Source organism: Hyla sarda, chromosome 4 (assembly GCF_029499605.1).
Source record: "Hyla sarda isolate aHylSar1 chromosome 4, aHylSar1.hap1, whole genome shotgun sequence".
In the NCBI taxonomy this organism is placed as follows: Eukaryota; Metazoa; Chordata; class Amphibia; order Anura; family Hylidae; genus Hyla; species Hyla sarda.
The window spans coordinates 345,677,006-345,698,074 of record NC_079192.1 but is presented as its reverse complement, the minus strand read 5'-3'; the positions used below and the strand labels follow the sequence as shown (position 1 = coordinate 345,698,074).

At 43.7% G+C, this 21,069-nt stretch overlaps 1 protein-coding gene across 3 annotated transcripts in view; it reads left to right on the top strand.

The window, feature by feature from the left end:
• ANKHD1 (ankyrin repeat and KH domain containing 1) overlaps positions 1-21,069 on the top strand; it is a 236,889-nt gene that overhangs the window by 174,254 nt on the left and 41,566 nt on the right. For 2 of the 3 annotated variants that reach the window (XM_056516546.1, XM_056516545.1), the window contains exons 11-15: positions 1,605-1,745; positions 4,338-4,425; positions 4,841-5,548; positions 19,319-19,446; positions 19,702-19,813. In XM_056516546.1, the coding sequence (XP_056372521.1) occupies positions 1,605-1,745; positions 4,338-4,425; positions 4,841-5,548; positions 19,319-19,446; positions 19,702-19,813 (1,177 nt within the window). The remainder of the gene's footprint in view (positions 1-1,604; positions 1,746-4,337; positions 4,426-4,840; positions 5,549-19,318; positions 19,447-19,701; positions 19,814-21,069) is intronic. The other variant, XM_056516547.1, reaches the window with a different exon arrangement.

The following is a 21,069-nucleotide window of genomic DNA, read 5'->3' as shown; positions in this document are numbered from 1 at the left end:
GCAGTTCAAACTCCCAGCGGGAAACTCGCTGTGAACCCGCCCGTGTGATTGTACCCTAAAAACATTACACTACACTACACCTACACAAAATAAAAGGTAAAATACTACATATACATATACCCCTACACAGCCCACTGTTCCAAAGATCTGTCAAACGCCAGTGGGGTGTAAATACTCACTGCACCCCTTATTAAATTTTGTGAGGGGTGTAGTTTCCAAAATAGGGTCACATGTGGGGGGTTTCTGTTGTTCTGGCACTATGGAAGGTTTGTAAATGCAAATGGCACTCGACTTAAATTTCATCAAAATTCTGTCTACAAAAGTTCTATGGCACTACTTCATTTGAGACTTGTAGTGCGCCAGCAGAGCACTATTTTGGGGTCCATTTTCTCTTATTACCCCTTGTGGAAAAAAAAAATTTGGGGTAACACCATCATTTTAGTGTTAAACGCAAATTTTCCATTTACACGTCCAACTTTAACGCAAAGTCTTCAATCACCTGTGAGGTGTTAAGGTTCACTATACCCCTTGGTACGTTCCTTGAGGGGTGTTTTTTCCAAAATAGTATGCCATGTGGGGGTTATTTTGCTGTTTTGGCGCCATGGGGACTTCCTAAATGCAACATGGCCCCCAAAAACCATGAGGGCAAAATTCATTTTAAAAAATCCCACAGTTGCTCTTTCCCTCTTGAGCCATGTTTTGAGCCCGCAGAGTACTTTGTCAACATATGAGGGATTTCCATACTCGAGAGAAATTGGGCTACAAATTTTGTTTTTTGTTTTTTCCCTCCATTTACCACTTTTAAAAATAAAAAAATGGGTCTACAAGAACATGTTAGTGTAAAAATGTAGATTTAGTTTTTCTCCTCCACTTTGCTGCTATTATTGTGAAACACCTAAAGGGTTAACAAACTTTCTGAATGTAATTTTGAATACTTTGAGGGGTGTAGTTTCTATAATGGGGTCATTTATGGGGTATTTCTCACAGAAAGGCCCCTCAAATCCACTTCAAACTTAACTGGCCCCTGAAAAATTCAGATTTTGAAATTTTTGTGTGTCTTCAAAAAGTAAACACATGTCAACTTTCTGATGCCAACATAAAGTAGACATATATTGTATTTGTGAATCAATATAAAAAAAAATTGAAATATCTATTTTCCTTACAAGCAGAGAGTTTCAAAGTTAGAAAAATGCAAAATTTTCAGTGAAGGTGGTCAGATTTGCAAACAATGTCTGTGTCCTTAAGGTAAATAATGGGCTATGTCCTTAAGGGGTTAAATACGTTAGATTAAAGTGCTCCCAAAACTATGGTCATACGCTGTGCTGCCTAGTGAAGGCATAATGAAAATATGCCTACAAATGAGACATGATTTTCCTGGGGTACACATCAAGTGTTGAGTGCCTATGCTCTAGGTGGCTGAATATGTGACTCAATGTCCTTATTAAGAAGACTAATGCAACCAGGATACAGAAAATGTAGGAAATACATACAAATCCATGGGAGGTGTTTTTGGTTTAACTACTTTGAGAATAAGAACAAATAAAAGAACCCATTACATGTGTGCAATGAGCTATATGTTCAGAGTTGTTTATTATGTTTTGCAGGATGGATCCACAATGCTCATAGAAGCTGCAAAAGGTGGACATACCAATGTTGTTTCCTATTTGTTGGATTACCCAAAAAATATAATATCAGTCCCTTCTGAAATCAATCAAATGACAACCACGCTTCAAGATCAATTTGCTGTAAGTCTGATTTCTTCTTCTACCCTTTTTTCTGATGAGATGTGAGCAATCTGTTATCACCGGCATGGTACTTTTATTTTCCATATATTTTCTCTGCCTATTAAAAACATTTTTTTTAAAAAGTGAGGGAACCGGAATTATGTGTAATATATAGACAAGATAGCCAGGTTTAGACTTGTTTTATTGGGAACATACATTTTGGAAACACTTTAGCCTTCAGATTTTTCATAAATGTAAATATTTTCCAATTTTCATTCATGTTTTGCAGTTGGAAATGCAAACTATGAATTCCTCTGGCTTTGGCTGGGGCATTGCATTATTGCAGCTAGTAATCTCATCAGGCTGTTGGCACTGGGAATCATCCAGGTGAACTCATTACTCATAAATGGGTTGTCAGTTCACACCGCATGCAGTTTTCATGCATTTTCTTAACAAAGTACATTGTTTAGAGAAATGTTGCCATAAGGCTAAAGTGATTTGACCTATAACCACAATTGCAGTATTTTATAAGAATTTGATGTCACGTTAACTTTTTACTGCATTGTAGCTTTTTTTGCTACAATTTTTAAAATCATGGTAAAAATTGCACATTTCTACCATATTTAGCACAGTAACTGTGCAATATTTCTTTTTGTGCCCTGATTTTGAGAAAATCACAGCAAAAACTGAAAGAAAGCAGTAAGAATCACAATGACTCTGATTTACGATTGTAAATCCAACCTGTTTTGTCGGGACATGTGCCAGAATTTGGCACATTGCGCCAAAAAATCAAAAACCCAACCGACTCTTAGTTTTAGAGAACACTAAAAAGGGCGTGCCCTCCAGTAAAATGGGTCCCTGACATTTTTTGAAAAATCCCAACATATTTACTTAGGTTTCCAGAGAAAATGTGGTTGGATTTGAGCTCTGGAAACCCCAACAGATCAGAGCATGTGTAAAAATACAGCAAAACATAGGAAAACATTAGTAAATATCTTTGAAAAATACCTGTTGGGAAAAGAAAAAACACTACACTTCACTCACGAGGGGGGCGTGGCGTTACGTCACATCTCCAGTCCTAGGAAACTTTTCGGTTTCCGAGCCTGGAGATGCAGCTCCGCACATAATGCGGGTGCCGCAGTGAGATCGCGGGGCGGGTGGGGGGTAGGGGATAAAATGTCTAAAGCCGAAATACCCCTTTTAATTAGAAAAGGGCTCCGGCCAAGATCTTATTGTAAGCCTTAACCAATGAGGTAGCTGGAGGAGTATCCGTTGGGGCCTGGTGAATTAACTAGTGTAATGGAGCCTATCGTTTTATTGGTGAGTTGTGGAAATTAAGTATATCTTGGGACATGGTAGGGATTGGTACACAAAATAACTTGTTTGTGTGACAACTATTACAATCAAGTGATTAATATAACTTTTGATACTTGAAGAAAGTTGACTTTATTTAAATATGTTTTCCACAGTCTAATACTGTATTTGATTTTGTTTTCGTTGATATTTTTGTCAAAATTTTGTAGCAAGTAGCTTATCAGGTTTGTTAGCAATCATATAGTACATATTTGTCCACCCCAAACTTTTTTCTGTTAAGGAGAAAAAGTGTAACTTAATTTTTTTTTAAATGGCACGTCCTAGGCATATGTCAAGTTTTTATCAGTCATGTTTAGACCCTAACAATTCGGTAGAAAAAGCAGAGGGCTGCTCTTTGTTTATGTGAGCGTGATGGTCCTATTGACAATATGAGACTGTACTGGTCATGTGGCAGAAAGCCAATAGACTGTGTACTAATCGTGCATTTCCTCTCCTGTCTTGTTTTACTGATTGGTCAGGATTTTTTTTGTTATGATAGGTACACTTTAATCTGGAGTTTAGACTTTGATCTGTTGTGTAAGGTAAAAGGTGGTATGTTGGGGGCATATTCCAAGAGGATCAGATTCCTTTTCGATCTAGTTATTGGTGCACCTTTTTCCTTTTTATTGCTAGCTATTTTGATCAAGGGGCCACGATTGTTTGCTTTGTGTCCTAACCAAACCATTAATGGGTGGGAGACTTTGCTCTCCTTTACGTAAAAGTATGTGCAGACATCATCAACTGTTCATTTTCAAGTAATTGGATCTGTCAATAGTGACTTATTCAGTCATCAAACAAATGGAGGATGTTGTATTTGGGACCTTAGAATTTCTCTTTCCACTGTATCACTCCCTCATCTATCAGTTTGTGAGTAAAATCTGTAAGTGGCAGAGAAGGGTTATGTTTTTTCCGATGGGTCCCTGATTTGTGCTATTAGTAATCTGCTCATAGCTAGAATATGTTCTGTGTGTTTAAACTTGAAATTGAAATCTAATCACAGAAACTACTAGAACATCTCTTATTAGTTTGCTTTTAATAAACATTGCTTATTGTGGCACTGTCTGAATTTGGCCCTAAAATATTCACGCGTAAAACCACACCTCTGTACTGTAATAACTGTAATAAGAACTGGTAAATAAAAGCGACATCTTTATTTATTTTTTGACACCAAGTAAAATCCTATTTATTTATTTTTTTCAAATATCTCTTATGAAATAAGAAGCTTTAAAATAAACTTCATATATTGACTGTTTGCTTTAGGTTTCTTGTGTACCAATGCATACGCTTGCAATGGTTGTCCCACCTCAAGAACCAGATAATCCTCCAGACCAGACGAACTTAGGGAAAGGTAAGAAAGCACTTTCTCAAAATACAGAGGAGTTGACATTTTTCAAAGGTTTTGATTTTGCACAGTTTTTTTTTTTTTTTTTTTATCAGCCAAGGTTTTGTTTTTCCCTTGCTGATTCACTTTGTTGATTCCAGCTGTTCTTTATGACTCGTGGGAATCCATATGAGCATTGGAGCTAGGGCGGAATACAGTTTAGCTGTAGAATAATAATTTAGTTTTATTACATGTTATGAAGTGTTTTTTACTACTACCTTTTAAGTGGTTGTAGGGATCTTTTGATCTATATTGCTCTTTTGTCATTGTGTGTAGAAGTGAATATGACAAATCATTGGTAGTAATAATGAAAAAGGGGAAAAACTATATTACTACTGTATGCTATGAATTCTTAGTAAGGAACTACTGTATTTTCATACAGGCGCATCTAAAAAGACACCTTATAACCTCCACTCTTCAGATAAAGTCCAAAGATCGCCTCTCCATCCATATCAGCCATTAGAATGCATAGTGGAGGAAACTGAAGGAAAGCTCAATGAACTTGGTCAACGAATTAGCGCAATCGAAAGAGCACAGCTGAAATCCTTAGAACTCATTCAGGGGGAACCATTAAATAAAGATAAAATTGAAGAACTGAAAAAAAATCGTGAAGAACAGGTTCAAAAGAAAAAGAAAATCCTTAAAGAACTTCAAAAAGTTGAAAGACAATTACAGATGAAAACTCAGCAACAGGTTACCAAGGAAAATTCGGAAGATTCTCCTAATGCAGAAACGGCTGTTCTCCATCCTTGTTCAGCGTCTTGTGAATCTACGTTAATAGTGGATGAGAAGGATTTTTCAGAGGAGAAGTGTGAAAAATTAGATCAGTTTGGCACAGTTTGTCACGAAGGATTGCCACAGTCATGTGATGAAGAGACGGGTTTGCCATCCATGGACTTGGTGCCAAAATTACTTAATGACTTAGGACTTTTGGGAATGGATTCTGGTGAACCTGTCACATCTTGCAGTAATGTAGCGCTGGATCAGCCACCTGCCAGTAGTAATCTTCTGTCATCTCAAGTTGCAGACAATTTAATGATTGCTTCTCCAGCGCAGACACTAAATGACACTCTTGATGACATCATGGCAGGTAGGTACTAGTAAAAATAGTAATTTATGATCACATTCTGTGGCGAGCAAAAAGAAAACACTGAAATAAATAAATAATAAATAAAGTTAAATATATCCAAGAGAAGAGGGGGAAAAAGCAAACGGCAACTCACCACTGTAGATAAATCTTCAAACTTTTGCAGCAAAAACATATACGCAGCGGGGATCTGCTCAGAGAAGGCGGGGGAAGCTAATCAGTGACAGCTGTTTCTCACATTAGTGCGTGTTTAGTCAGGCTCGCACAAACGTGAGAAACAGGCTTAGCTGTAGCTATTCAGACACACTGCCCGTAAGTCTCCCTGCTTCTGGTTAGTAGCCTCCTCCCAGCCACTCAGGCTTGATTAAGACCCTAAGTTGGGCATAGGCAACCTTTGGCACTGCAGGTGGTTTGCACTAGATCTCCCATGATGTTTTTGGAGGAATTTTGGCTTTAAGAGCATCGTTGGAGATGTAGTCCAAAGCATCTGCAGTGCGCCTGTCCTTAGTTCTAGGCTTTTTATGAAGTTACCAGCACTCGGGGTGTCACTCAAGCCTTAGTGCAGTGGTTCCCAACCTTTTTTCGTCTCGTGCACCCTTCAGGAATTTTTATATATATTTTTTTCGGGGCAACCCCTACCGAATAACGTTCAGTGCACAACAAAAAATGGCTAAAAGTGAGCAATGCACAATACCTATATACCTGTTAGCTATGTATATAGGTATTGCAGGACTTACTGATGTCCTCTATGATCGAGGTCATTCACTTTTTCTTCTCCATCTGCCCCAGACCACAACTCTTTACTGCATAACCTGCAATACAAACCTATATTAGGCTCCGCTTTTTTCCAACCTCATCCTCCACTTTTCCACAATTGCCTCCAGCCTCAAACACACACACACACACACACCTGGCTCCAGCCTCCCACAAACGAACACTGTATCCGGCCTCACCCACACACAATGCCTCCAGCCTCACACACACACGCAGTCCCTTAAGATGCCTCCAGCCTTCCTCCTGCCTTTCAACTATCCACTCACCCCTGTTGCCTCCGGCCAATAAACCACTAACCCACATTACCAATCCCTGTTATTGCCTTCGTTCAACACCCCCCCCCCCCCCCCCCCCCCTTCCCCAACATTACCTGTGTGCGGTCTGTCTGAAGCATTTAGCGCATGATGCTGACTCTTCCGTCTGGGAGAGAATTTAAATTTAAAAGAAAAACAAAGCTTCTGTTTTGCCCACTGGAGCCCACAGCACCCCTGGTAGTGCCTGCTGACACCCCGGGGGTCTGGTGCACCCCGGTTTGGAATGACTGCCTTAGTGATCTATGAGGATGGGGAAGGTAGTGTGACTGTGTCCTCCTTCCGCCCACCAACATGCCTGCTTACTGGTAGGAGTGATTAAAGTTGCTTATTTTGGAAATGCTGCACCACAGCATCCAAACCCTGTGCTTGACAGCTACAGGACACTGGTCAACGTTTATATATCCATGATTTCTCATCATTTTATGTTCACAGTCCCTATACAGACTTATGAGTCTCCACTGCTAAAAGAGTACAAGCAAACTCTGTGTAGTCTGATTCTGCTTTCTTACTCTTTTCCAACTGTCCTTTTTAGGCCTCATTTACATTGTTTTTTCACATGCTAACAAAAAGATATACCATTCTATACTGTGCCATACTTGCACGCCTCTTGGATTTATTGAACAAAATGTAGTTTAGGGGTCTTTATGTTCAGTCCATTTCTCAAATGTATTTTTCTCTATCGGCTCCATTGGGGGACACAGACCATGGGTGTATGCTGCTGTCTCTAGGAGGTATAACACTATGACAACAAAAAAGTCGGCTCCTCCCAGCAGGATATACCCGCCTCCAGGCCCTGAGCTAATCAGTTTTAGCTTAGTGTCTGAAGGAGGTGGACATGGTCTGGAATTCTCCAGACCAGGTCTTAGGTTTTATTTTCCTAGTTAGTTTTTTTTTCTTTCTTTTTCTTTCATGTTTTCAAATGGGGACTCAGGAACTGCAGCTCACTGTTTTCCCCATTGCGATTGAGGGGGCACAGACATTGCGTATATGGGCTGTTAACCCCCTCTCGCCAACGGTCAGCGCCTGGGGTTGTACCTTATGGGTCCGCGTCCCCCTATTCCCTGCTCGCCTCGTTCGCACATGGTAGCTCGGCATGATGCAGGTGACAGAAAGCTTACTGAAGACTCCATTAGGTAAGTTCTTCTGACTGAGGTGCGTATATATTCCCTTTTTCCCTTAGGTGCAGACTTGCAACCTCTGGAGACCCTCAGTTTTTGGCCCACCTTTCAGGGTCTAATAGGGCTGGCCTGGACAAGGGGCTTTATCTTTATTTCTGGGGCGAGCAGTGGCATTTTTGGATGAAGGGGCTCAGTTATTCACATGCACTTAAGTTATGTGTGTGTGTGTGTGCTTTTACTTATGCGGCTGACAGCCACAGTGTTTATACTGTACGGGCGCATGAAGCGCCGACTTACTTTCACTTTCGGCAGCAGTGTGCTACCGGCGAATGAGTCTCACCCGCTCACTTCCCCGCGAGTGCATATGCGGCAAGGAGCAGGCGCCATTACTGTGTTTCTACTTCGGCGGCCAGGGCGCTTTAGCTCTGTCCACAGGGCAGCCGGAGCTTACTGGAGGCGCGAATTGTCCGCCAATCAGCGCTGTGCGCACTATTATAGGTGGCAGAGGCCAATCAGCAGTGCCTCTGCTCCAGACACGCTCCTCTCTGGCTATTGGCTGATTTTTTTTTCTCCCTCTCTATCTACACTAGAGTTGAGTTCTCCTCACAGCAGCTGCCCTGGGGACACAGACTCGGGTTATTTTTTCATTATTTCTGTACCCAGAACTGTTCCTCCCTCTAAACAGACAACTGGAGTGTTAGTTTACCATTTTGTCTTTAAGAGCTGTAATTCCAAAATGCCAGGTTCTGCTGAACCCACTTGCTCTGCCTGCTCCACTGCTTCCCCAGACCCCCTGGAACCCCCGGATGCTCTTTCAGTCCCGGTGGATTCGGCCACCCCTCCAGCCTGGGTTTCTTCCCTATCCCAGTATATGGCTGACTTGACTCAAGTCTCCCGTTCGGTGGCCTCCCATGACATGGTGTCTGCCTTGAAGAGATCTGCCCTGCGCATGTGTCCCGCTCCTTTTCTCCACATGCTTCACGCTCTCACAAGTGTACCAGGGGTGCTTCTTCTGACTCTTCCATTGAGTCTTCAAGTAGACGTGGGTGCTCCCCTCATTGGTCCCGCCCCCACGTGTCATCTGGTCACAAACGTCGCTCCTCCAGAGGACATTTCCGGAGTCGCCGCTCTGCCTCGCCAGAGCCGCGTGCCCGATCAGGGTTGCTCCCCTCCAGGGCTGCCTCCACTCGTTAACATTCTCCTGATGAACTGGCGGATGAGTCTTCCGAATCGGCATCTGACTTAGAGGACCACTCGGATACAGTTGAAACGGTGAACTCGGTGGTTGCGGCCATAAGAGACACCTTTCACTTAGAGGACCCAGGATCTTCGGACGTGACTCCTGAAGTATCCTTTCATCGTGCTTAAACGGCACCTCAAATGTTCAGCTCTCACGCTGAATTTTACACCCTTATGGAATCTGTATGGAGACATCCGGACAAGAGATTCCCGGGAATGAAGAAGGTTCAAGTGCGTTATCCATTCGACAAGGACCTTGTCTCAAAGGTGGTTTCCCCTCCCTCGGTGGATCCACCAGTTTCCCGCCTCTCTAAGGCTACAACACTGCCGCTAGCAGACGCGGCTACCTTCAAGGATCCGACGGATAAGAAGGTGGAGTCCTTAGCAAACTTTGCCTCTGAAGCAGCAGGCTCTTCTCTGCTTCCCACCTTCGCCTCTGCATGGGTGTCCAAGGCCCTATCGGTGTGGAGCTCACAACTCCGTCAGGGTATCTGTCTGCTTTGGTTCTTCAATGCTCTAAAGCTGGAGACTTTCTGTGTACAGCTTCCATGCAGTCAGCCCGTTGTGCTGCCTTTGCTATTGGTCACCTAGCAGCCCTCCACCATTCCATGTGGCTTAAGGCGTGGGATGCGGATGCCGCCTCCAAAAGGTCTCTCACCGAGCTTCCTTTTACTGGTACCCGTCTTTTTGGCAAGCGCCTTGATGAGATTATCTCTGAGGCGACGGGGGGTAAGAGTTCCTTGTTGCCTCAAAATAAGGCTCGCTCTACTTCCCAGAGGAAGTCCTCTTCCTTACGGTCCTTTCGGACTTTTGGCCCCAATATGGTGTCTGGGCAGGTGCCTTCGTGGGACAAGAAGGCTCCCTCGTTCCGGGCGCGCCAGTCTTGGAAGTTGGACACAACCGTTCCGGCTGTTTTGTGGCCAAAACGGGCAACCGCAAGCCCACTTCCGCATGAAGTGAAGCCCCCGCCCGCAGATTTTTCTCGGGTGGGAGGCAGTCTCTTACTTTTTCGAGACATCTGGACCACACACATTAAGGACTGCTGGGTCAGGGACGTGGTGTCCAACGGATACAGCATCGAATTTGCCTCCCTTCTGAGGGATCGTTTTTTTTTTTTTCCAGTCCCGGGCCCCCCCCGGCTGCCTCCTCTTGCGAAGCAGTTTTGGGAGGCCCTTCTTCAAGGAGTCATTGTCCCGTTCCTCCAGGGGAATGTTTTCGGGGTTTCTGTTCCAATCTTTTTGTGGTCCCCAAGAAGGGCGGTTCTGTGCGGCCAATCTTGGACCTCAAGCGTCTCAACCGTCATCTTCTCATCCGCCACTTCCGAATGGAATCGCTCCGTTCAGTAGTGGCGACCATGGAACAAGGGGAGTTTCTTTCTTCGGTGGACATCAAGGATGCCTACCTCCATGTTCCAATATTTCCCGGCCATCAGCGGTACCTCCACTTTGCAGTTCCGGAGGGGCATTTTCAATTCGTAGCCCTCCCCTTTGGTCTGGCCACTGCTCCTCGGGTCTTTACCAAGATCCTTGCGCCAGTGATAGCTCTGTTGCGTTCGAGAGGAATCTCAGTGATCCCTTACCTGGACGACCTTCTCATCAAGGCTCCCACCAGTGTCCAGACTCTGGAGAGTGTGGATCTCACTCTCCAGACCTTGGATTGCTTCGGGTGGATGGTCAACCGGGACAAGTCTGTCCGCTCTCCCAAATGCAGAGCACACACCATACACTTTCACCTAGTCAGCAAACTTCTCCTTTGGACGCGTTTCGAACACATGCGCGTTCTTGATAAAGAACGCGCATGCATTCGAAACGCGACTAAAGGAGAAGTTTGCTGACTAGGTGAAGGTGTATGGTGTGTGCTCTGCATTTTTAAGAAAAAGTTCAATAAAGGATTTACGTTTTAAGGGACTGCTGGACTACCTTTTCTTAATTTGCTTACAAGTACCAAGCCAGGCCGGGCTCGAGTCCTTGCAGACCGTGGAGGAGGTGAGCTGAGAGAACTTTATTTATTATTCATTTGTCCTCTCTCCCACCCAGTCTCTGATCTTCTTGGGACTTCAATTCAACACGGCCTCTGCCCGGATTTGCCTTCCTCTGGACAAACGTCTGACTCTCCTGTCAGGAGTCCGCTCCCTTCGGGCCCAGGTCCCAGTTTCCATCCGCAATTGCATGAAGGCCGTACCTTTTTGCCCAATTTCATTACCGCCCCCTTCAACTGGAGATTCTCTCGCGATGGGACAGATCTCCTCTGTCTCTCGATCGCAAGATTGCTCTTCCTCGTCTGATCCGTCAGTCTCTACTCTGGTGGCTCCGCTCCCCCCTTCTTCAGGGGCAGTCATTTCTTCCCCTCCACTAGCAGGTGGTTACAACAGATGCCAGTCTGTCGGGCTGGGGCGGTGTGTTCATGGACTGGACGGTTCAAGGCCTCTGGTCTCCCCGGAAAGCCCTTCTTCCGATAAACATCTTGGAACTGAGGGCGATTCTTCTTTGTCTTCTTCATTGGGAGTCCCTGCTTCAGACCCGCCCTGTCCGCGTCCAGTCAGACAACGCCACGGCCGTCAATCGGCAAGGCGGCACTCGCAGCTCGGCAGCCATGGCCGAGGTGACAAAGATTCTCCTCTGGGCGGAAAACAAGGTTCCGGCCATTTCAGCGATTCGCATTCCGGTGTGCTCAACTGGTAAGCGGACTTCCTAAGCCAGTCCTCACCCGCCCCCGTCGAGTGGTCTCTACATCCGGAGGTCTTCGCGCAGATCTGCGACCTCTGGGTCATTCCAGACGTGGACCTCTTCGCGTCTCGGCACAATCGGAAGATTCTTCCATTGGTGTCAGTCCCGAGACCCCCTGGCTCTAGCCGTGGATACCCTAGTGATTCCTTGGGCGGGGTTTGCCCTGCCCTATCTGTTCCCTCCCCTTCCGCTCCTTCCCAGGGTTCTGAGGAAGCTCAAAGCGGAGGGCGTTCCCGTTATACTTGTAGCTCCAGATTGGCCCCGAAGGACGTGGTCAGGCTCCTGGACGACGCTTCGTTGCGCCTTACACTTCGTCCGCACCTGCTGTCTCAGGGTCCTCTTTGCCACCGCAATTTACAGTCGCTGCATTTGACGGCGTAGCGGTTGAGACTGCAGTTTTGAGAGCCTGCGATTTCTCTTCCCAAGTCATTCGCACCATGCTCAGGGCTCGTAAGCCCTCCTCGGCGAAAATTTACCACCGTACCTGGCGGTCTTATTTTCGTTGGTGTGAAACTCAGGTCTTGTCTCCTGTTACTTTTTCCGTTCCCCGTCTTCTCTCCTTCTTGCAGTCGGGATTGGAACTAGGGTTGTCTCTCAGTTCCCTTAAGGGTCAGGTTTCCGCCCTTTCTATTCTTTTTCAGCGTCCTCTGGCTTCTAATTCTCATGTCCGGACCTTCCTTCAAGTAGTGGCGCACGCTGCCCCTCCTTATCAGTCACCTTCTCCCCCTTGGGACTTAAACCTGGTTCTTGGTGTCCTCCAAGGTGCCCCCTTTGAACCCCTTAGGGAGGTGTCCCTGCGCCTCCTTTCTTGGAAAGTGGAGTTTCTTGTTGCTATCACCTCCATTCGGAGAGTGTCTGAATTGGCAGCTCTCTCCTGCCGTTCTCCGTTTCTGGTTATTCACCAGGACAAGGTTGTCTTCCGGCCAGATCATTCCTTTTTGCCTTTCTGCCTTTCATCTCAATGATGACATTGTCCTTCTGTCCTTTTTGTCCCACTCCTTCTCATCCTAAGGAGTGTTTGCTCCACAAACTGGATGTGGTTCGGGCTGTTAGGTCCTACCTCTCTATCACTTCTTCTTTTCGTCAGTGCGATTCCTTTTTCGTCCTTACGGAAGGTCGTCGTAAGGGACAACCTGCTTCTAAGGCCACCATTTCTCGGTGGATCCAGTCTGCCATTTCTGAAGCCTATCGCTGTAGGGGGAAGATCCCTCCCTTAAAGGTTTTGGCTCATTCTACCCATTCTGTTGGTGCATCCTGGGCTCTCCAGAACAAAGCCTCGGCCTCGCAGATTTGCAAAGCGGCTACTTGGTCGTCTTTGCACACTTTCTCGAGGTTCTACCGGGTTCATATTTTCGCATCGGCTGATGCTAGTCTGGGCCGTAAAGTGCTGCAGGCGTCAGTGGAACAGCCGTCTGCCTGACTATCTGCCCACCCAAGGGACGGCTTTGGTACATCCCATGGTCTGTGTCCTCCAATGGAGCCGATAGAGAAAAGGAGATTTTTTAATGCTTACCGTAAAATCTCTTTCTTGAAGGATCCATTGGGGGGACACAGCTCCCGCCCTTTTTGGGTTCCTCGTTTGTTCTCTGTCCGAGGGTGTGTTCAGTTATACTTTTTCTTCTGGTTCTCGGACAGTTCGTGTTTTTTCCTTGACCTGTTGGTCCTCTCCTATTGCTCTGGAACTAAAACTGATTAGCTCAGGGCCTAGAGGCGGGTGTATCCTGCTGGGAGGAGCTCACTTTTTTGTTGCCATAGTGTTATACCTCCTAGAGACAGCAGCATATACCCATGGTCTGTGTCCCCCAATGGATCCTTTGAGAGAGAGATTTTATGGTAAGCATTAAAAAATCTCCTTTTTATATGACTCAAAAATGTAGTCTACCATGCTTTTGACTTGTGTTAATAAAATAAAAAATAAAGTACATTTGACCTGAAATTGGCTGAACATAGTCACTAGTAGACTCAATAAGGAGCATTTATCAAATGGGAACTTGCTTTTTGATCTCTTTAGAGCAAAAACAGTTGCAGTTAAAGTGGCGTCCGTGCGCCAAATTTATCAAATGGCGCACAGACGTTGATGAATGCCCGCTGAACTGCTCTGGTTAATTTTCGCAGAGCAGTGGCGGGCCGTGTGATAAGTCGCCCGGACCTTAATACAATTGTTACATGGAGTGATATAGGGCAGGGTTGAAAAGCCCTGTGATCTCTTCTATATCTGGTCTGTAAAAACAAAAACTCAAGAGAAAATATAGATAATTAGTTTTCTCAATCCAAAGAATGATAAAGATATCCCTTGGTGAGAGTAAATAGTATATAGCATAAGCGAAAGATCACCAATAAGGTTTAGATATCAAATCTTAATTTATTTAGTTGATAAAATTATCAAAAAGTGTTAACTAATAATGGGAAGGGGGTTGAGGGTACAGGTGAGTGCCTACACTCAGAGCCCTACCTATCTAGGGGGGGGGGGGGCTCCTAAACTAAGTGTGGATAGGAATAGGGGACATAGAGACAATACATACAGATAAGTTAGCCTCTTCTACCAACGCGTTTCGCCTAATGTAGATGCATAGGCTCATCAGGGGACAAGAGGACAACAAATATATACAACGATAATAAGATATTGGTACATTAAAGCATTAGTGGGTTAACACTTAGATACTAAACGATGAACATAGGACAGATACACTCAGATAGGTAAAGATAGGTAAAAATTGGTCTCAGTGGTCAGGGACAGTCGAAACTTGAATATATGTCGTCAGTATCTAAATGTCAAGATATAGATGAATAGAGACATTTAGAAATGGGATATAGGATAAAGTATCAGACATGAATGATGTATAACAATGTCCTATACAGGTTAAAGTGTTAGTAGAGAAATAATCTAAAGAGTATTTCTAGGTTCACTCCATGTAATATTTCATGCTGCAAGAAACAAATTACAGGACATGAGACATCAAATCTCAAAGGATATTCATAGAGATTCCAAATCGTATAACAATTTATCTTACCACAGATGTTAATGTGTGGTAGGCGCCATGGTCAATAGAGAATGGTGATAGACCAAAGAGTAACGTTAGGTCTAGACAAAAAAGATAAACGCAAAAATTGTAGTATACAACCACAGTATAACACCAAAGAATAAAGACATTGGAGCCATCGCATACCCTGATACGGAGACCTGTACATGTTAGATATCCCATATAGACCAGATTCGATTGGTTCCAGATCTAAATTGATGACTGTGAACCCAAAAATGAGGTCAGAATCAATTCATATTTTCCATGTGCTTCAATAGAAATATATATAATGATAAAGTAATATGATAAGATAAAAATGGGAGCCAGTTGCACTGACCTGTCCACAGCCAATAGATAGTCAGCGTGTACATAGATAAAGTCAGGCCCATCAGCCCGAGGTGAATCCCAGGTAGCTGAAGAAAAAGGAGGCCAAATCAAAATAGAAGGAAGCTGTATGGACAATCAATAAGTAAGGTGCATAGTATAACTCCTTAAAATACCTTATTAGATGGAGGTATGATGTCTGCTACCGAGGATGGTGAGCACCAGCACGCCGCTGGATACCGTGGCTCACCCGGCGTTTAAATAGAGCTCCCGGGCGTCTTTGATGATGCTGCTTCCTGTATGTGGAACGCAGCAAAGACGTCATATCCGGTGAAATGACCCGCAGGGAAGACAGAGCTAATAGCGGCGCTACTTACAATATGTGGAGCGCAACCGGAAGTGCACTGTGGTTCAATGGTTAAAACGGTTATTTTCAACGACCACTACTCAATGTACCACGACTCTATCACACTTTGGGCACGCTATATTGACGATATAGCGATCATTTGGTCTGGAACATCTGAGTCTTTTCATGACTTTATTAAAGACATTAATGTGAACAATATTGGCCTATGGTTCACATATGAGATTAATAAAAATTCTCTAAATTTCCTAGATGTTACATTGGAACGTAGTGAAGATGGTACTATCCATACTAAAGTATACAGGAAACAGACAGCAGGCAATAATCTACTTAGGTGGGAAAGTCATCATCCAGTCCCTCTAAAAAAGGGCATACCTAAAGGCCAATACCATCGCATTCGACGAAACTGCTCATCAGATAATGCCTTTAGAACAGAGGCCAGTGACCTTAGGTCACGTTTTAGACAGAGGATATCCCGATAGAGTTCTAAAACAAGCATATCAAAATGCATGTACAAAAGACAGAAACAGTCTTCTTAAATCAAAGGACAGGACCCCAGATGAGATGACTGCTCCACGCATCATTGCCACCTTTGATGCGGCAGCGTCAGACATTAGATCAATAATCAATCGTTACTGGCCCATCCTGAAAAGTGATCCACTGGTAGGGCAACTAATTGAAGATAGAGCAATAGTGAACTACAGGACCTCTTGGTACACTGTCACCTCTCCACTCCGAAACAACTTACGTGGCTTAACCAAAAAATCAAGGGCACGTTTAGATGTGGTGGATGTAAAGCCTGTGACTATATAAAAGTGTCAAAAACCTTTAAACGCTACACTGATGATCATGTCTACATCAATCGGAATTATGCGAATTGCAAAACAATGGGTGTCATCTACTTAGCCTCCTGCACCTGTCCCAAGGGATACGTCGGAAAAACAAGTAGACAACTTAGACGACGTATTCTTGAACACATAGGGGACATAAAAAACAAAAGGGATAAAACCCTATCTAATCATATGCATCTTTTCCACCCAGACTCTCCTTGTAATCTAATGTTCCAGAGTGTTACTACGGTCCAACTAGATAGTAGGGGTGGTGATTTAGACAAAAAACTTCTACAAATAGAGACCAAATGGATTTATCAGTTGAGGACTTATGTCCCCTTCGGACTCAATGATGCAATTTCATTTGCATCATTCATCTAAAGTATCGTCGATTACCCTAAGAGGTCATGGGATTGTCCATTGTGCTCCCCCCCCCCCATTATCCCTCGTTATATTAATTGCATGCCATCTATATCGTTGGGCCCCAGTGGTGCTTGAACAGACAAAATATCAATAATTTTCCATGTGTTTTTTCAGGAAGGCTCTTATTGCCCCTATTGTGCTTTTCTTATCCTGTTTATTTATATTATATTTATTATCTATTTCTTTTTCCATATTACTTGGGACTGTCACGCCGGTTTATACATCGCAATCCGATGTGATGTGACTTGTTATGGTGTTGATTTATGTCAGCATCTGGTATATTGGCGGTTATTACCTAACTCTAACTGCGCCTTTCTTGCGGTCCATGGGGACCGGAAGTTACGTCCCGTTGCGTTCCAGGCATTAGGAGCTGTTTTGTTCTGCGGTCCATTGAACCACAGTGCACTTCCGGTTGCGCTCCACATATTGTAAGTAGCACCGCTATTAGCTCTGTCTTCTCTGCGGGTCATTTCACCGGATAGGACGTCTTTGCTGCGTTCCACATACAGGATGCAGCATCATCAAAGACGCCCGGGAGCTCTATTTAAACGCCGGGTGAGCCACGGTATCCAGCGGCGTGCTGGTGCTCACCATCCTCGGTAGCAGACAGCATACCTCCATCTAATAAGGTATTTTAAGGAGTTATACTATGCACCTTACTTATTGATTGTCCATACAGCTTCCTTCTATTTTGATTTGGCCTCATTTTTCTTCAGCTACCTGGGATTCACCTCGGGCTGATGGGCCTGACTTTATCTATGTACACGCTGACTCTACCTATTGGCTGTGGACAGGTCAGTGCAACTGGCTCCCATTTTTATCTTATCATATTACTTTATCATTATATATATTTCTATTGAAGCACATGGAAAATATGAATTGATTCTGACCTCAATTTTGGGTTCACAGTCATCAATTTAGATCTGGAACCAATCGAATCTGGTCTATATGGGATATCTAACATGTACAGGTCTCCGTATCAGGGTATGCGATGGCTCCAATGTCTTTATTCTTTGGTGTTATACTGTGGTTGTATACTACAATTTTTGCGTTTATCTTTTTTGTCTAGACCTAACGTTACTCTTTGGTCTATCACCATTCTCTATTGACCATGGCGCCTACCACACATTAACATCTGTGGTAAGATAAATTGTTATACGATTTGGAATCTCTATGAATATCCTTTGAGATTGGATGTCTCATGTCCTGTAATTTGTTTCTTGCAGCATGAAATATTACATGGAGTGAACCTAGAAATACTCTGAAGATTATTTCTCTACTATCACTTTAACCTGTATAGGACATTGTTATACATCATTCATGTCTGATACTTTATCCTATATCCCATTTCTAAATGTCTCTATTCATCTATATCTTGACATTTAGATACTGACGACATATATTCAAGTTTCGACTGTCCCTGACCACTGAGACCTATCTTTACCTATCTGAGTGTATCTGTCCTATGTTAATCGTTTAGTATCTAAGTGTTAACCCACTAATGCTTTAATGTACCAATATCTTATTATCGTTGTATATATTTGTTGTCCTCTTGTCCCCTGATGAGCCTATGCATCTACATTAGGCGAAACGCGTTGGTAGAAGAGGCTAACTTATCTGTATGTATTGTCTCTATGTCCCCTATTCCTATCCACACTTAGTTTAGGAGCCCCCCCCCCTAGATAGGTAGGGCTCGGAGTGTAGGCACTCACCTGTACCCTCACCCCCTTCCCATTATTAGTTAACACTTTTTGATAACAATTTTATCAACTAAATAAATTAAGATTTGATATCTAAACCTTATTGGTGATCTTTCGCTTATGCTATACATCTGGTCTGTGCAACTTTTTTTTTTCAACTTTTCGCAGAAAAGTCACCCATTATAAATTAGTGACCACTGCACAAAGTGATCTAAATCGGATCACATTAGGGGAGATTTATCAAAACCTGTGCAGAGGAAAACTTGCCCAGTTGCCAATAGCAACTAATCAGATTGCTTCTTTCATTTTTGCAGAGGCCTTGTTAAAAATGAAAGAGGAGAGCTGATTGGTTGCTATGGGCAACTGGTCAACTTTTCCTCTGGACAGGTTTTGATAAATCTCCCCTATTGTGATCATAAAAAGTAAACAGTCTAAATGAAAAGTCGCAACCAATTTAGACGAAAAAAAAATGTCTAAATTGTTTGATAAATTCCCCTCAATGTGTATAGTGCAGTAAACATCCACATACTTTTTTTGCTGGTGTTACAGCATAGACTGAACATGCACAGCAAAAACAAGGTGTGTATAAGGCTTTATTAAAACCCATTTTATTGCTTAGTATCAAGTTGAGGCAAGATGGGAGGATGACTGCAGTGTTGTCTGTTACTGTGGAGACATAGCACATAATGTCTATAGGTAGAAAATTTCTTTAAAATGGCTTAGTTTAAACTTTGCCTAATACATTGTAGTGCTTTTAGTGTCTGTTTACAATGTATTTCATCTGTTACATTACTGTAAATTTTGGTAAAAAATAACAGCACGTTCAGTCGTTGAATGTGAAGAAATGCTCCAGCACTGAAAAGATACTTGGAAGGTAATGTAGACATGAAATGATTGTTTCAAGTTTTATCTTTTTATTAATTTATCTTTTTTTCATATAGGTGTATCTGACAAAATACCCGGTAGTGACCCAGCGACGACAGTTTCTTTGCCAGTGCCTCAGCCAGCTTCAGCAAATGGCGAAGGTCCTTTGTTACCAGCTTTTGCATCAGTAGATATTGATGCACATGTAAGTTACAAACCAATGGCCCAGATTTATTAAACTAGGAGTGATTTTCCCACAACAATCAATCAATCACAGCTCCTTTTTCACTTTACCAGAGCTCATTAAGATATGAATGCTGAGTTGTGAATGGCCCAAATTTATCAAACTGTGAGAGAGAAACTGGAGTGATTTTTTTTTTCCCACAGCAACAAATGTGTCCTGCTTCTGCAGCTTAGATAAAAAAGGGTCACTCACTGGTTTTCATTTGTTTTTCTGCAGACGGAAAGCAATCATGATACCGCGTTAACTCTTGGCTGCGCGGGTGGCCATGAGGAGCTTGTGTCTGTGCTTATAGCTCGTTGTGCTAACATTGAACACAGAGACAAAAAAGGTGAGTGGCATAAATTGTTTACAGAGGTCAGTTTAGGCTTGATTTACACATTGCGGTGCAAGGCATCCAATTCCATGCTTACATGAAGGTTGGAGCAGTTTCCAAATTGACAGCATCTGCAAGCATGTTAAGAATAGCTACACATTATCACCACTATGCAGCAGTTTAATTCCATGGCCACTACCAATCAAACTGCTTTTCACAGCTGTTAAAGGAGTAGTGCAGTGATAAAATAACTTATCGCCTATCCAAAGGATAGGGGAAAAGTTATAGAACACGGGGGGCCCCGACAGTCTACTGAAAGCGGCTGTTCCGACCCCCACAGGAAGCCACGGTATGGGATACATGAGGCAGTGTGTTAGCTCAATGTGGGGGTCAGCAGCGCCCTTCCAACAGACTACGGGGAATTTGGCAGTTCAGGAGATCACGGGGTGTTCCCAGAGGTGGGGACCCCCCCCCCCCCGCGATCTAGAACTTATCCCCTATCCTTTTGGATAGTGAGTTGCATTGACTTGCATTAACTCAAGCTTTTAACAACAAACTGCTTTATTTTTATTTTTTTGTGGTTATTTTTAGTGCTGGGCAGTATGACCAAAAATGTGTATCACAGTATTCTTCAATCTTATGGCGGTTCCACAGTATTTGACAGTATTTTTTTCCCCCACTGCAGCGTCCGCTGCCCACTGGCTTTCTGCGCTTGCAGGGGGGAGGTGACCGCTTCCGTTCTCCGAACAGAAGTCCTGCGCCCGCGGCTCACAACTCATTAATTTCCAGCGCCACGGCTCACAGGAGTAGAAGGAGAGCAGCGCCTGCGGGTAACATGATTAGTCCCCTGATGTGGGGACAGCGCTGCAGCGAATAGTTAATTCGTTTGAGTGGGGGGGGGGTGTAAGTAGCCAAGTGGGTCCCGGTTAATTCCAGACATGGACGATCGGGCTGATGTCTGGCATTAACCTTTTAGACGCGGGGATCAAACTTGATTGGCGCATCTAAAACAAAAGTAAAAATTGACTGTTAGCTCAGTGGTGCTGTTCGGGACCGCCGCGGTAAAATGGTGGCGTCCCGAACAGCTTGCAGGACATGAGGAGGATCCCTACCTGCCTCCTCCCTGTCCGATCGCCGAATGACTGCTCCATGCCTGAGATCTGAAAATTTGCCCTCATACTGCCCCTTATATGGAAAAATTAAAAAGTTTATAGGGGTCAGAACAGGACATTTTTCAACATATTCATTTTGGTGCATATAGTTATGGCTTT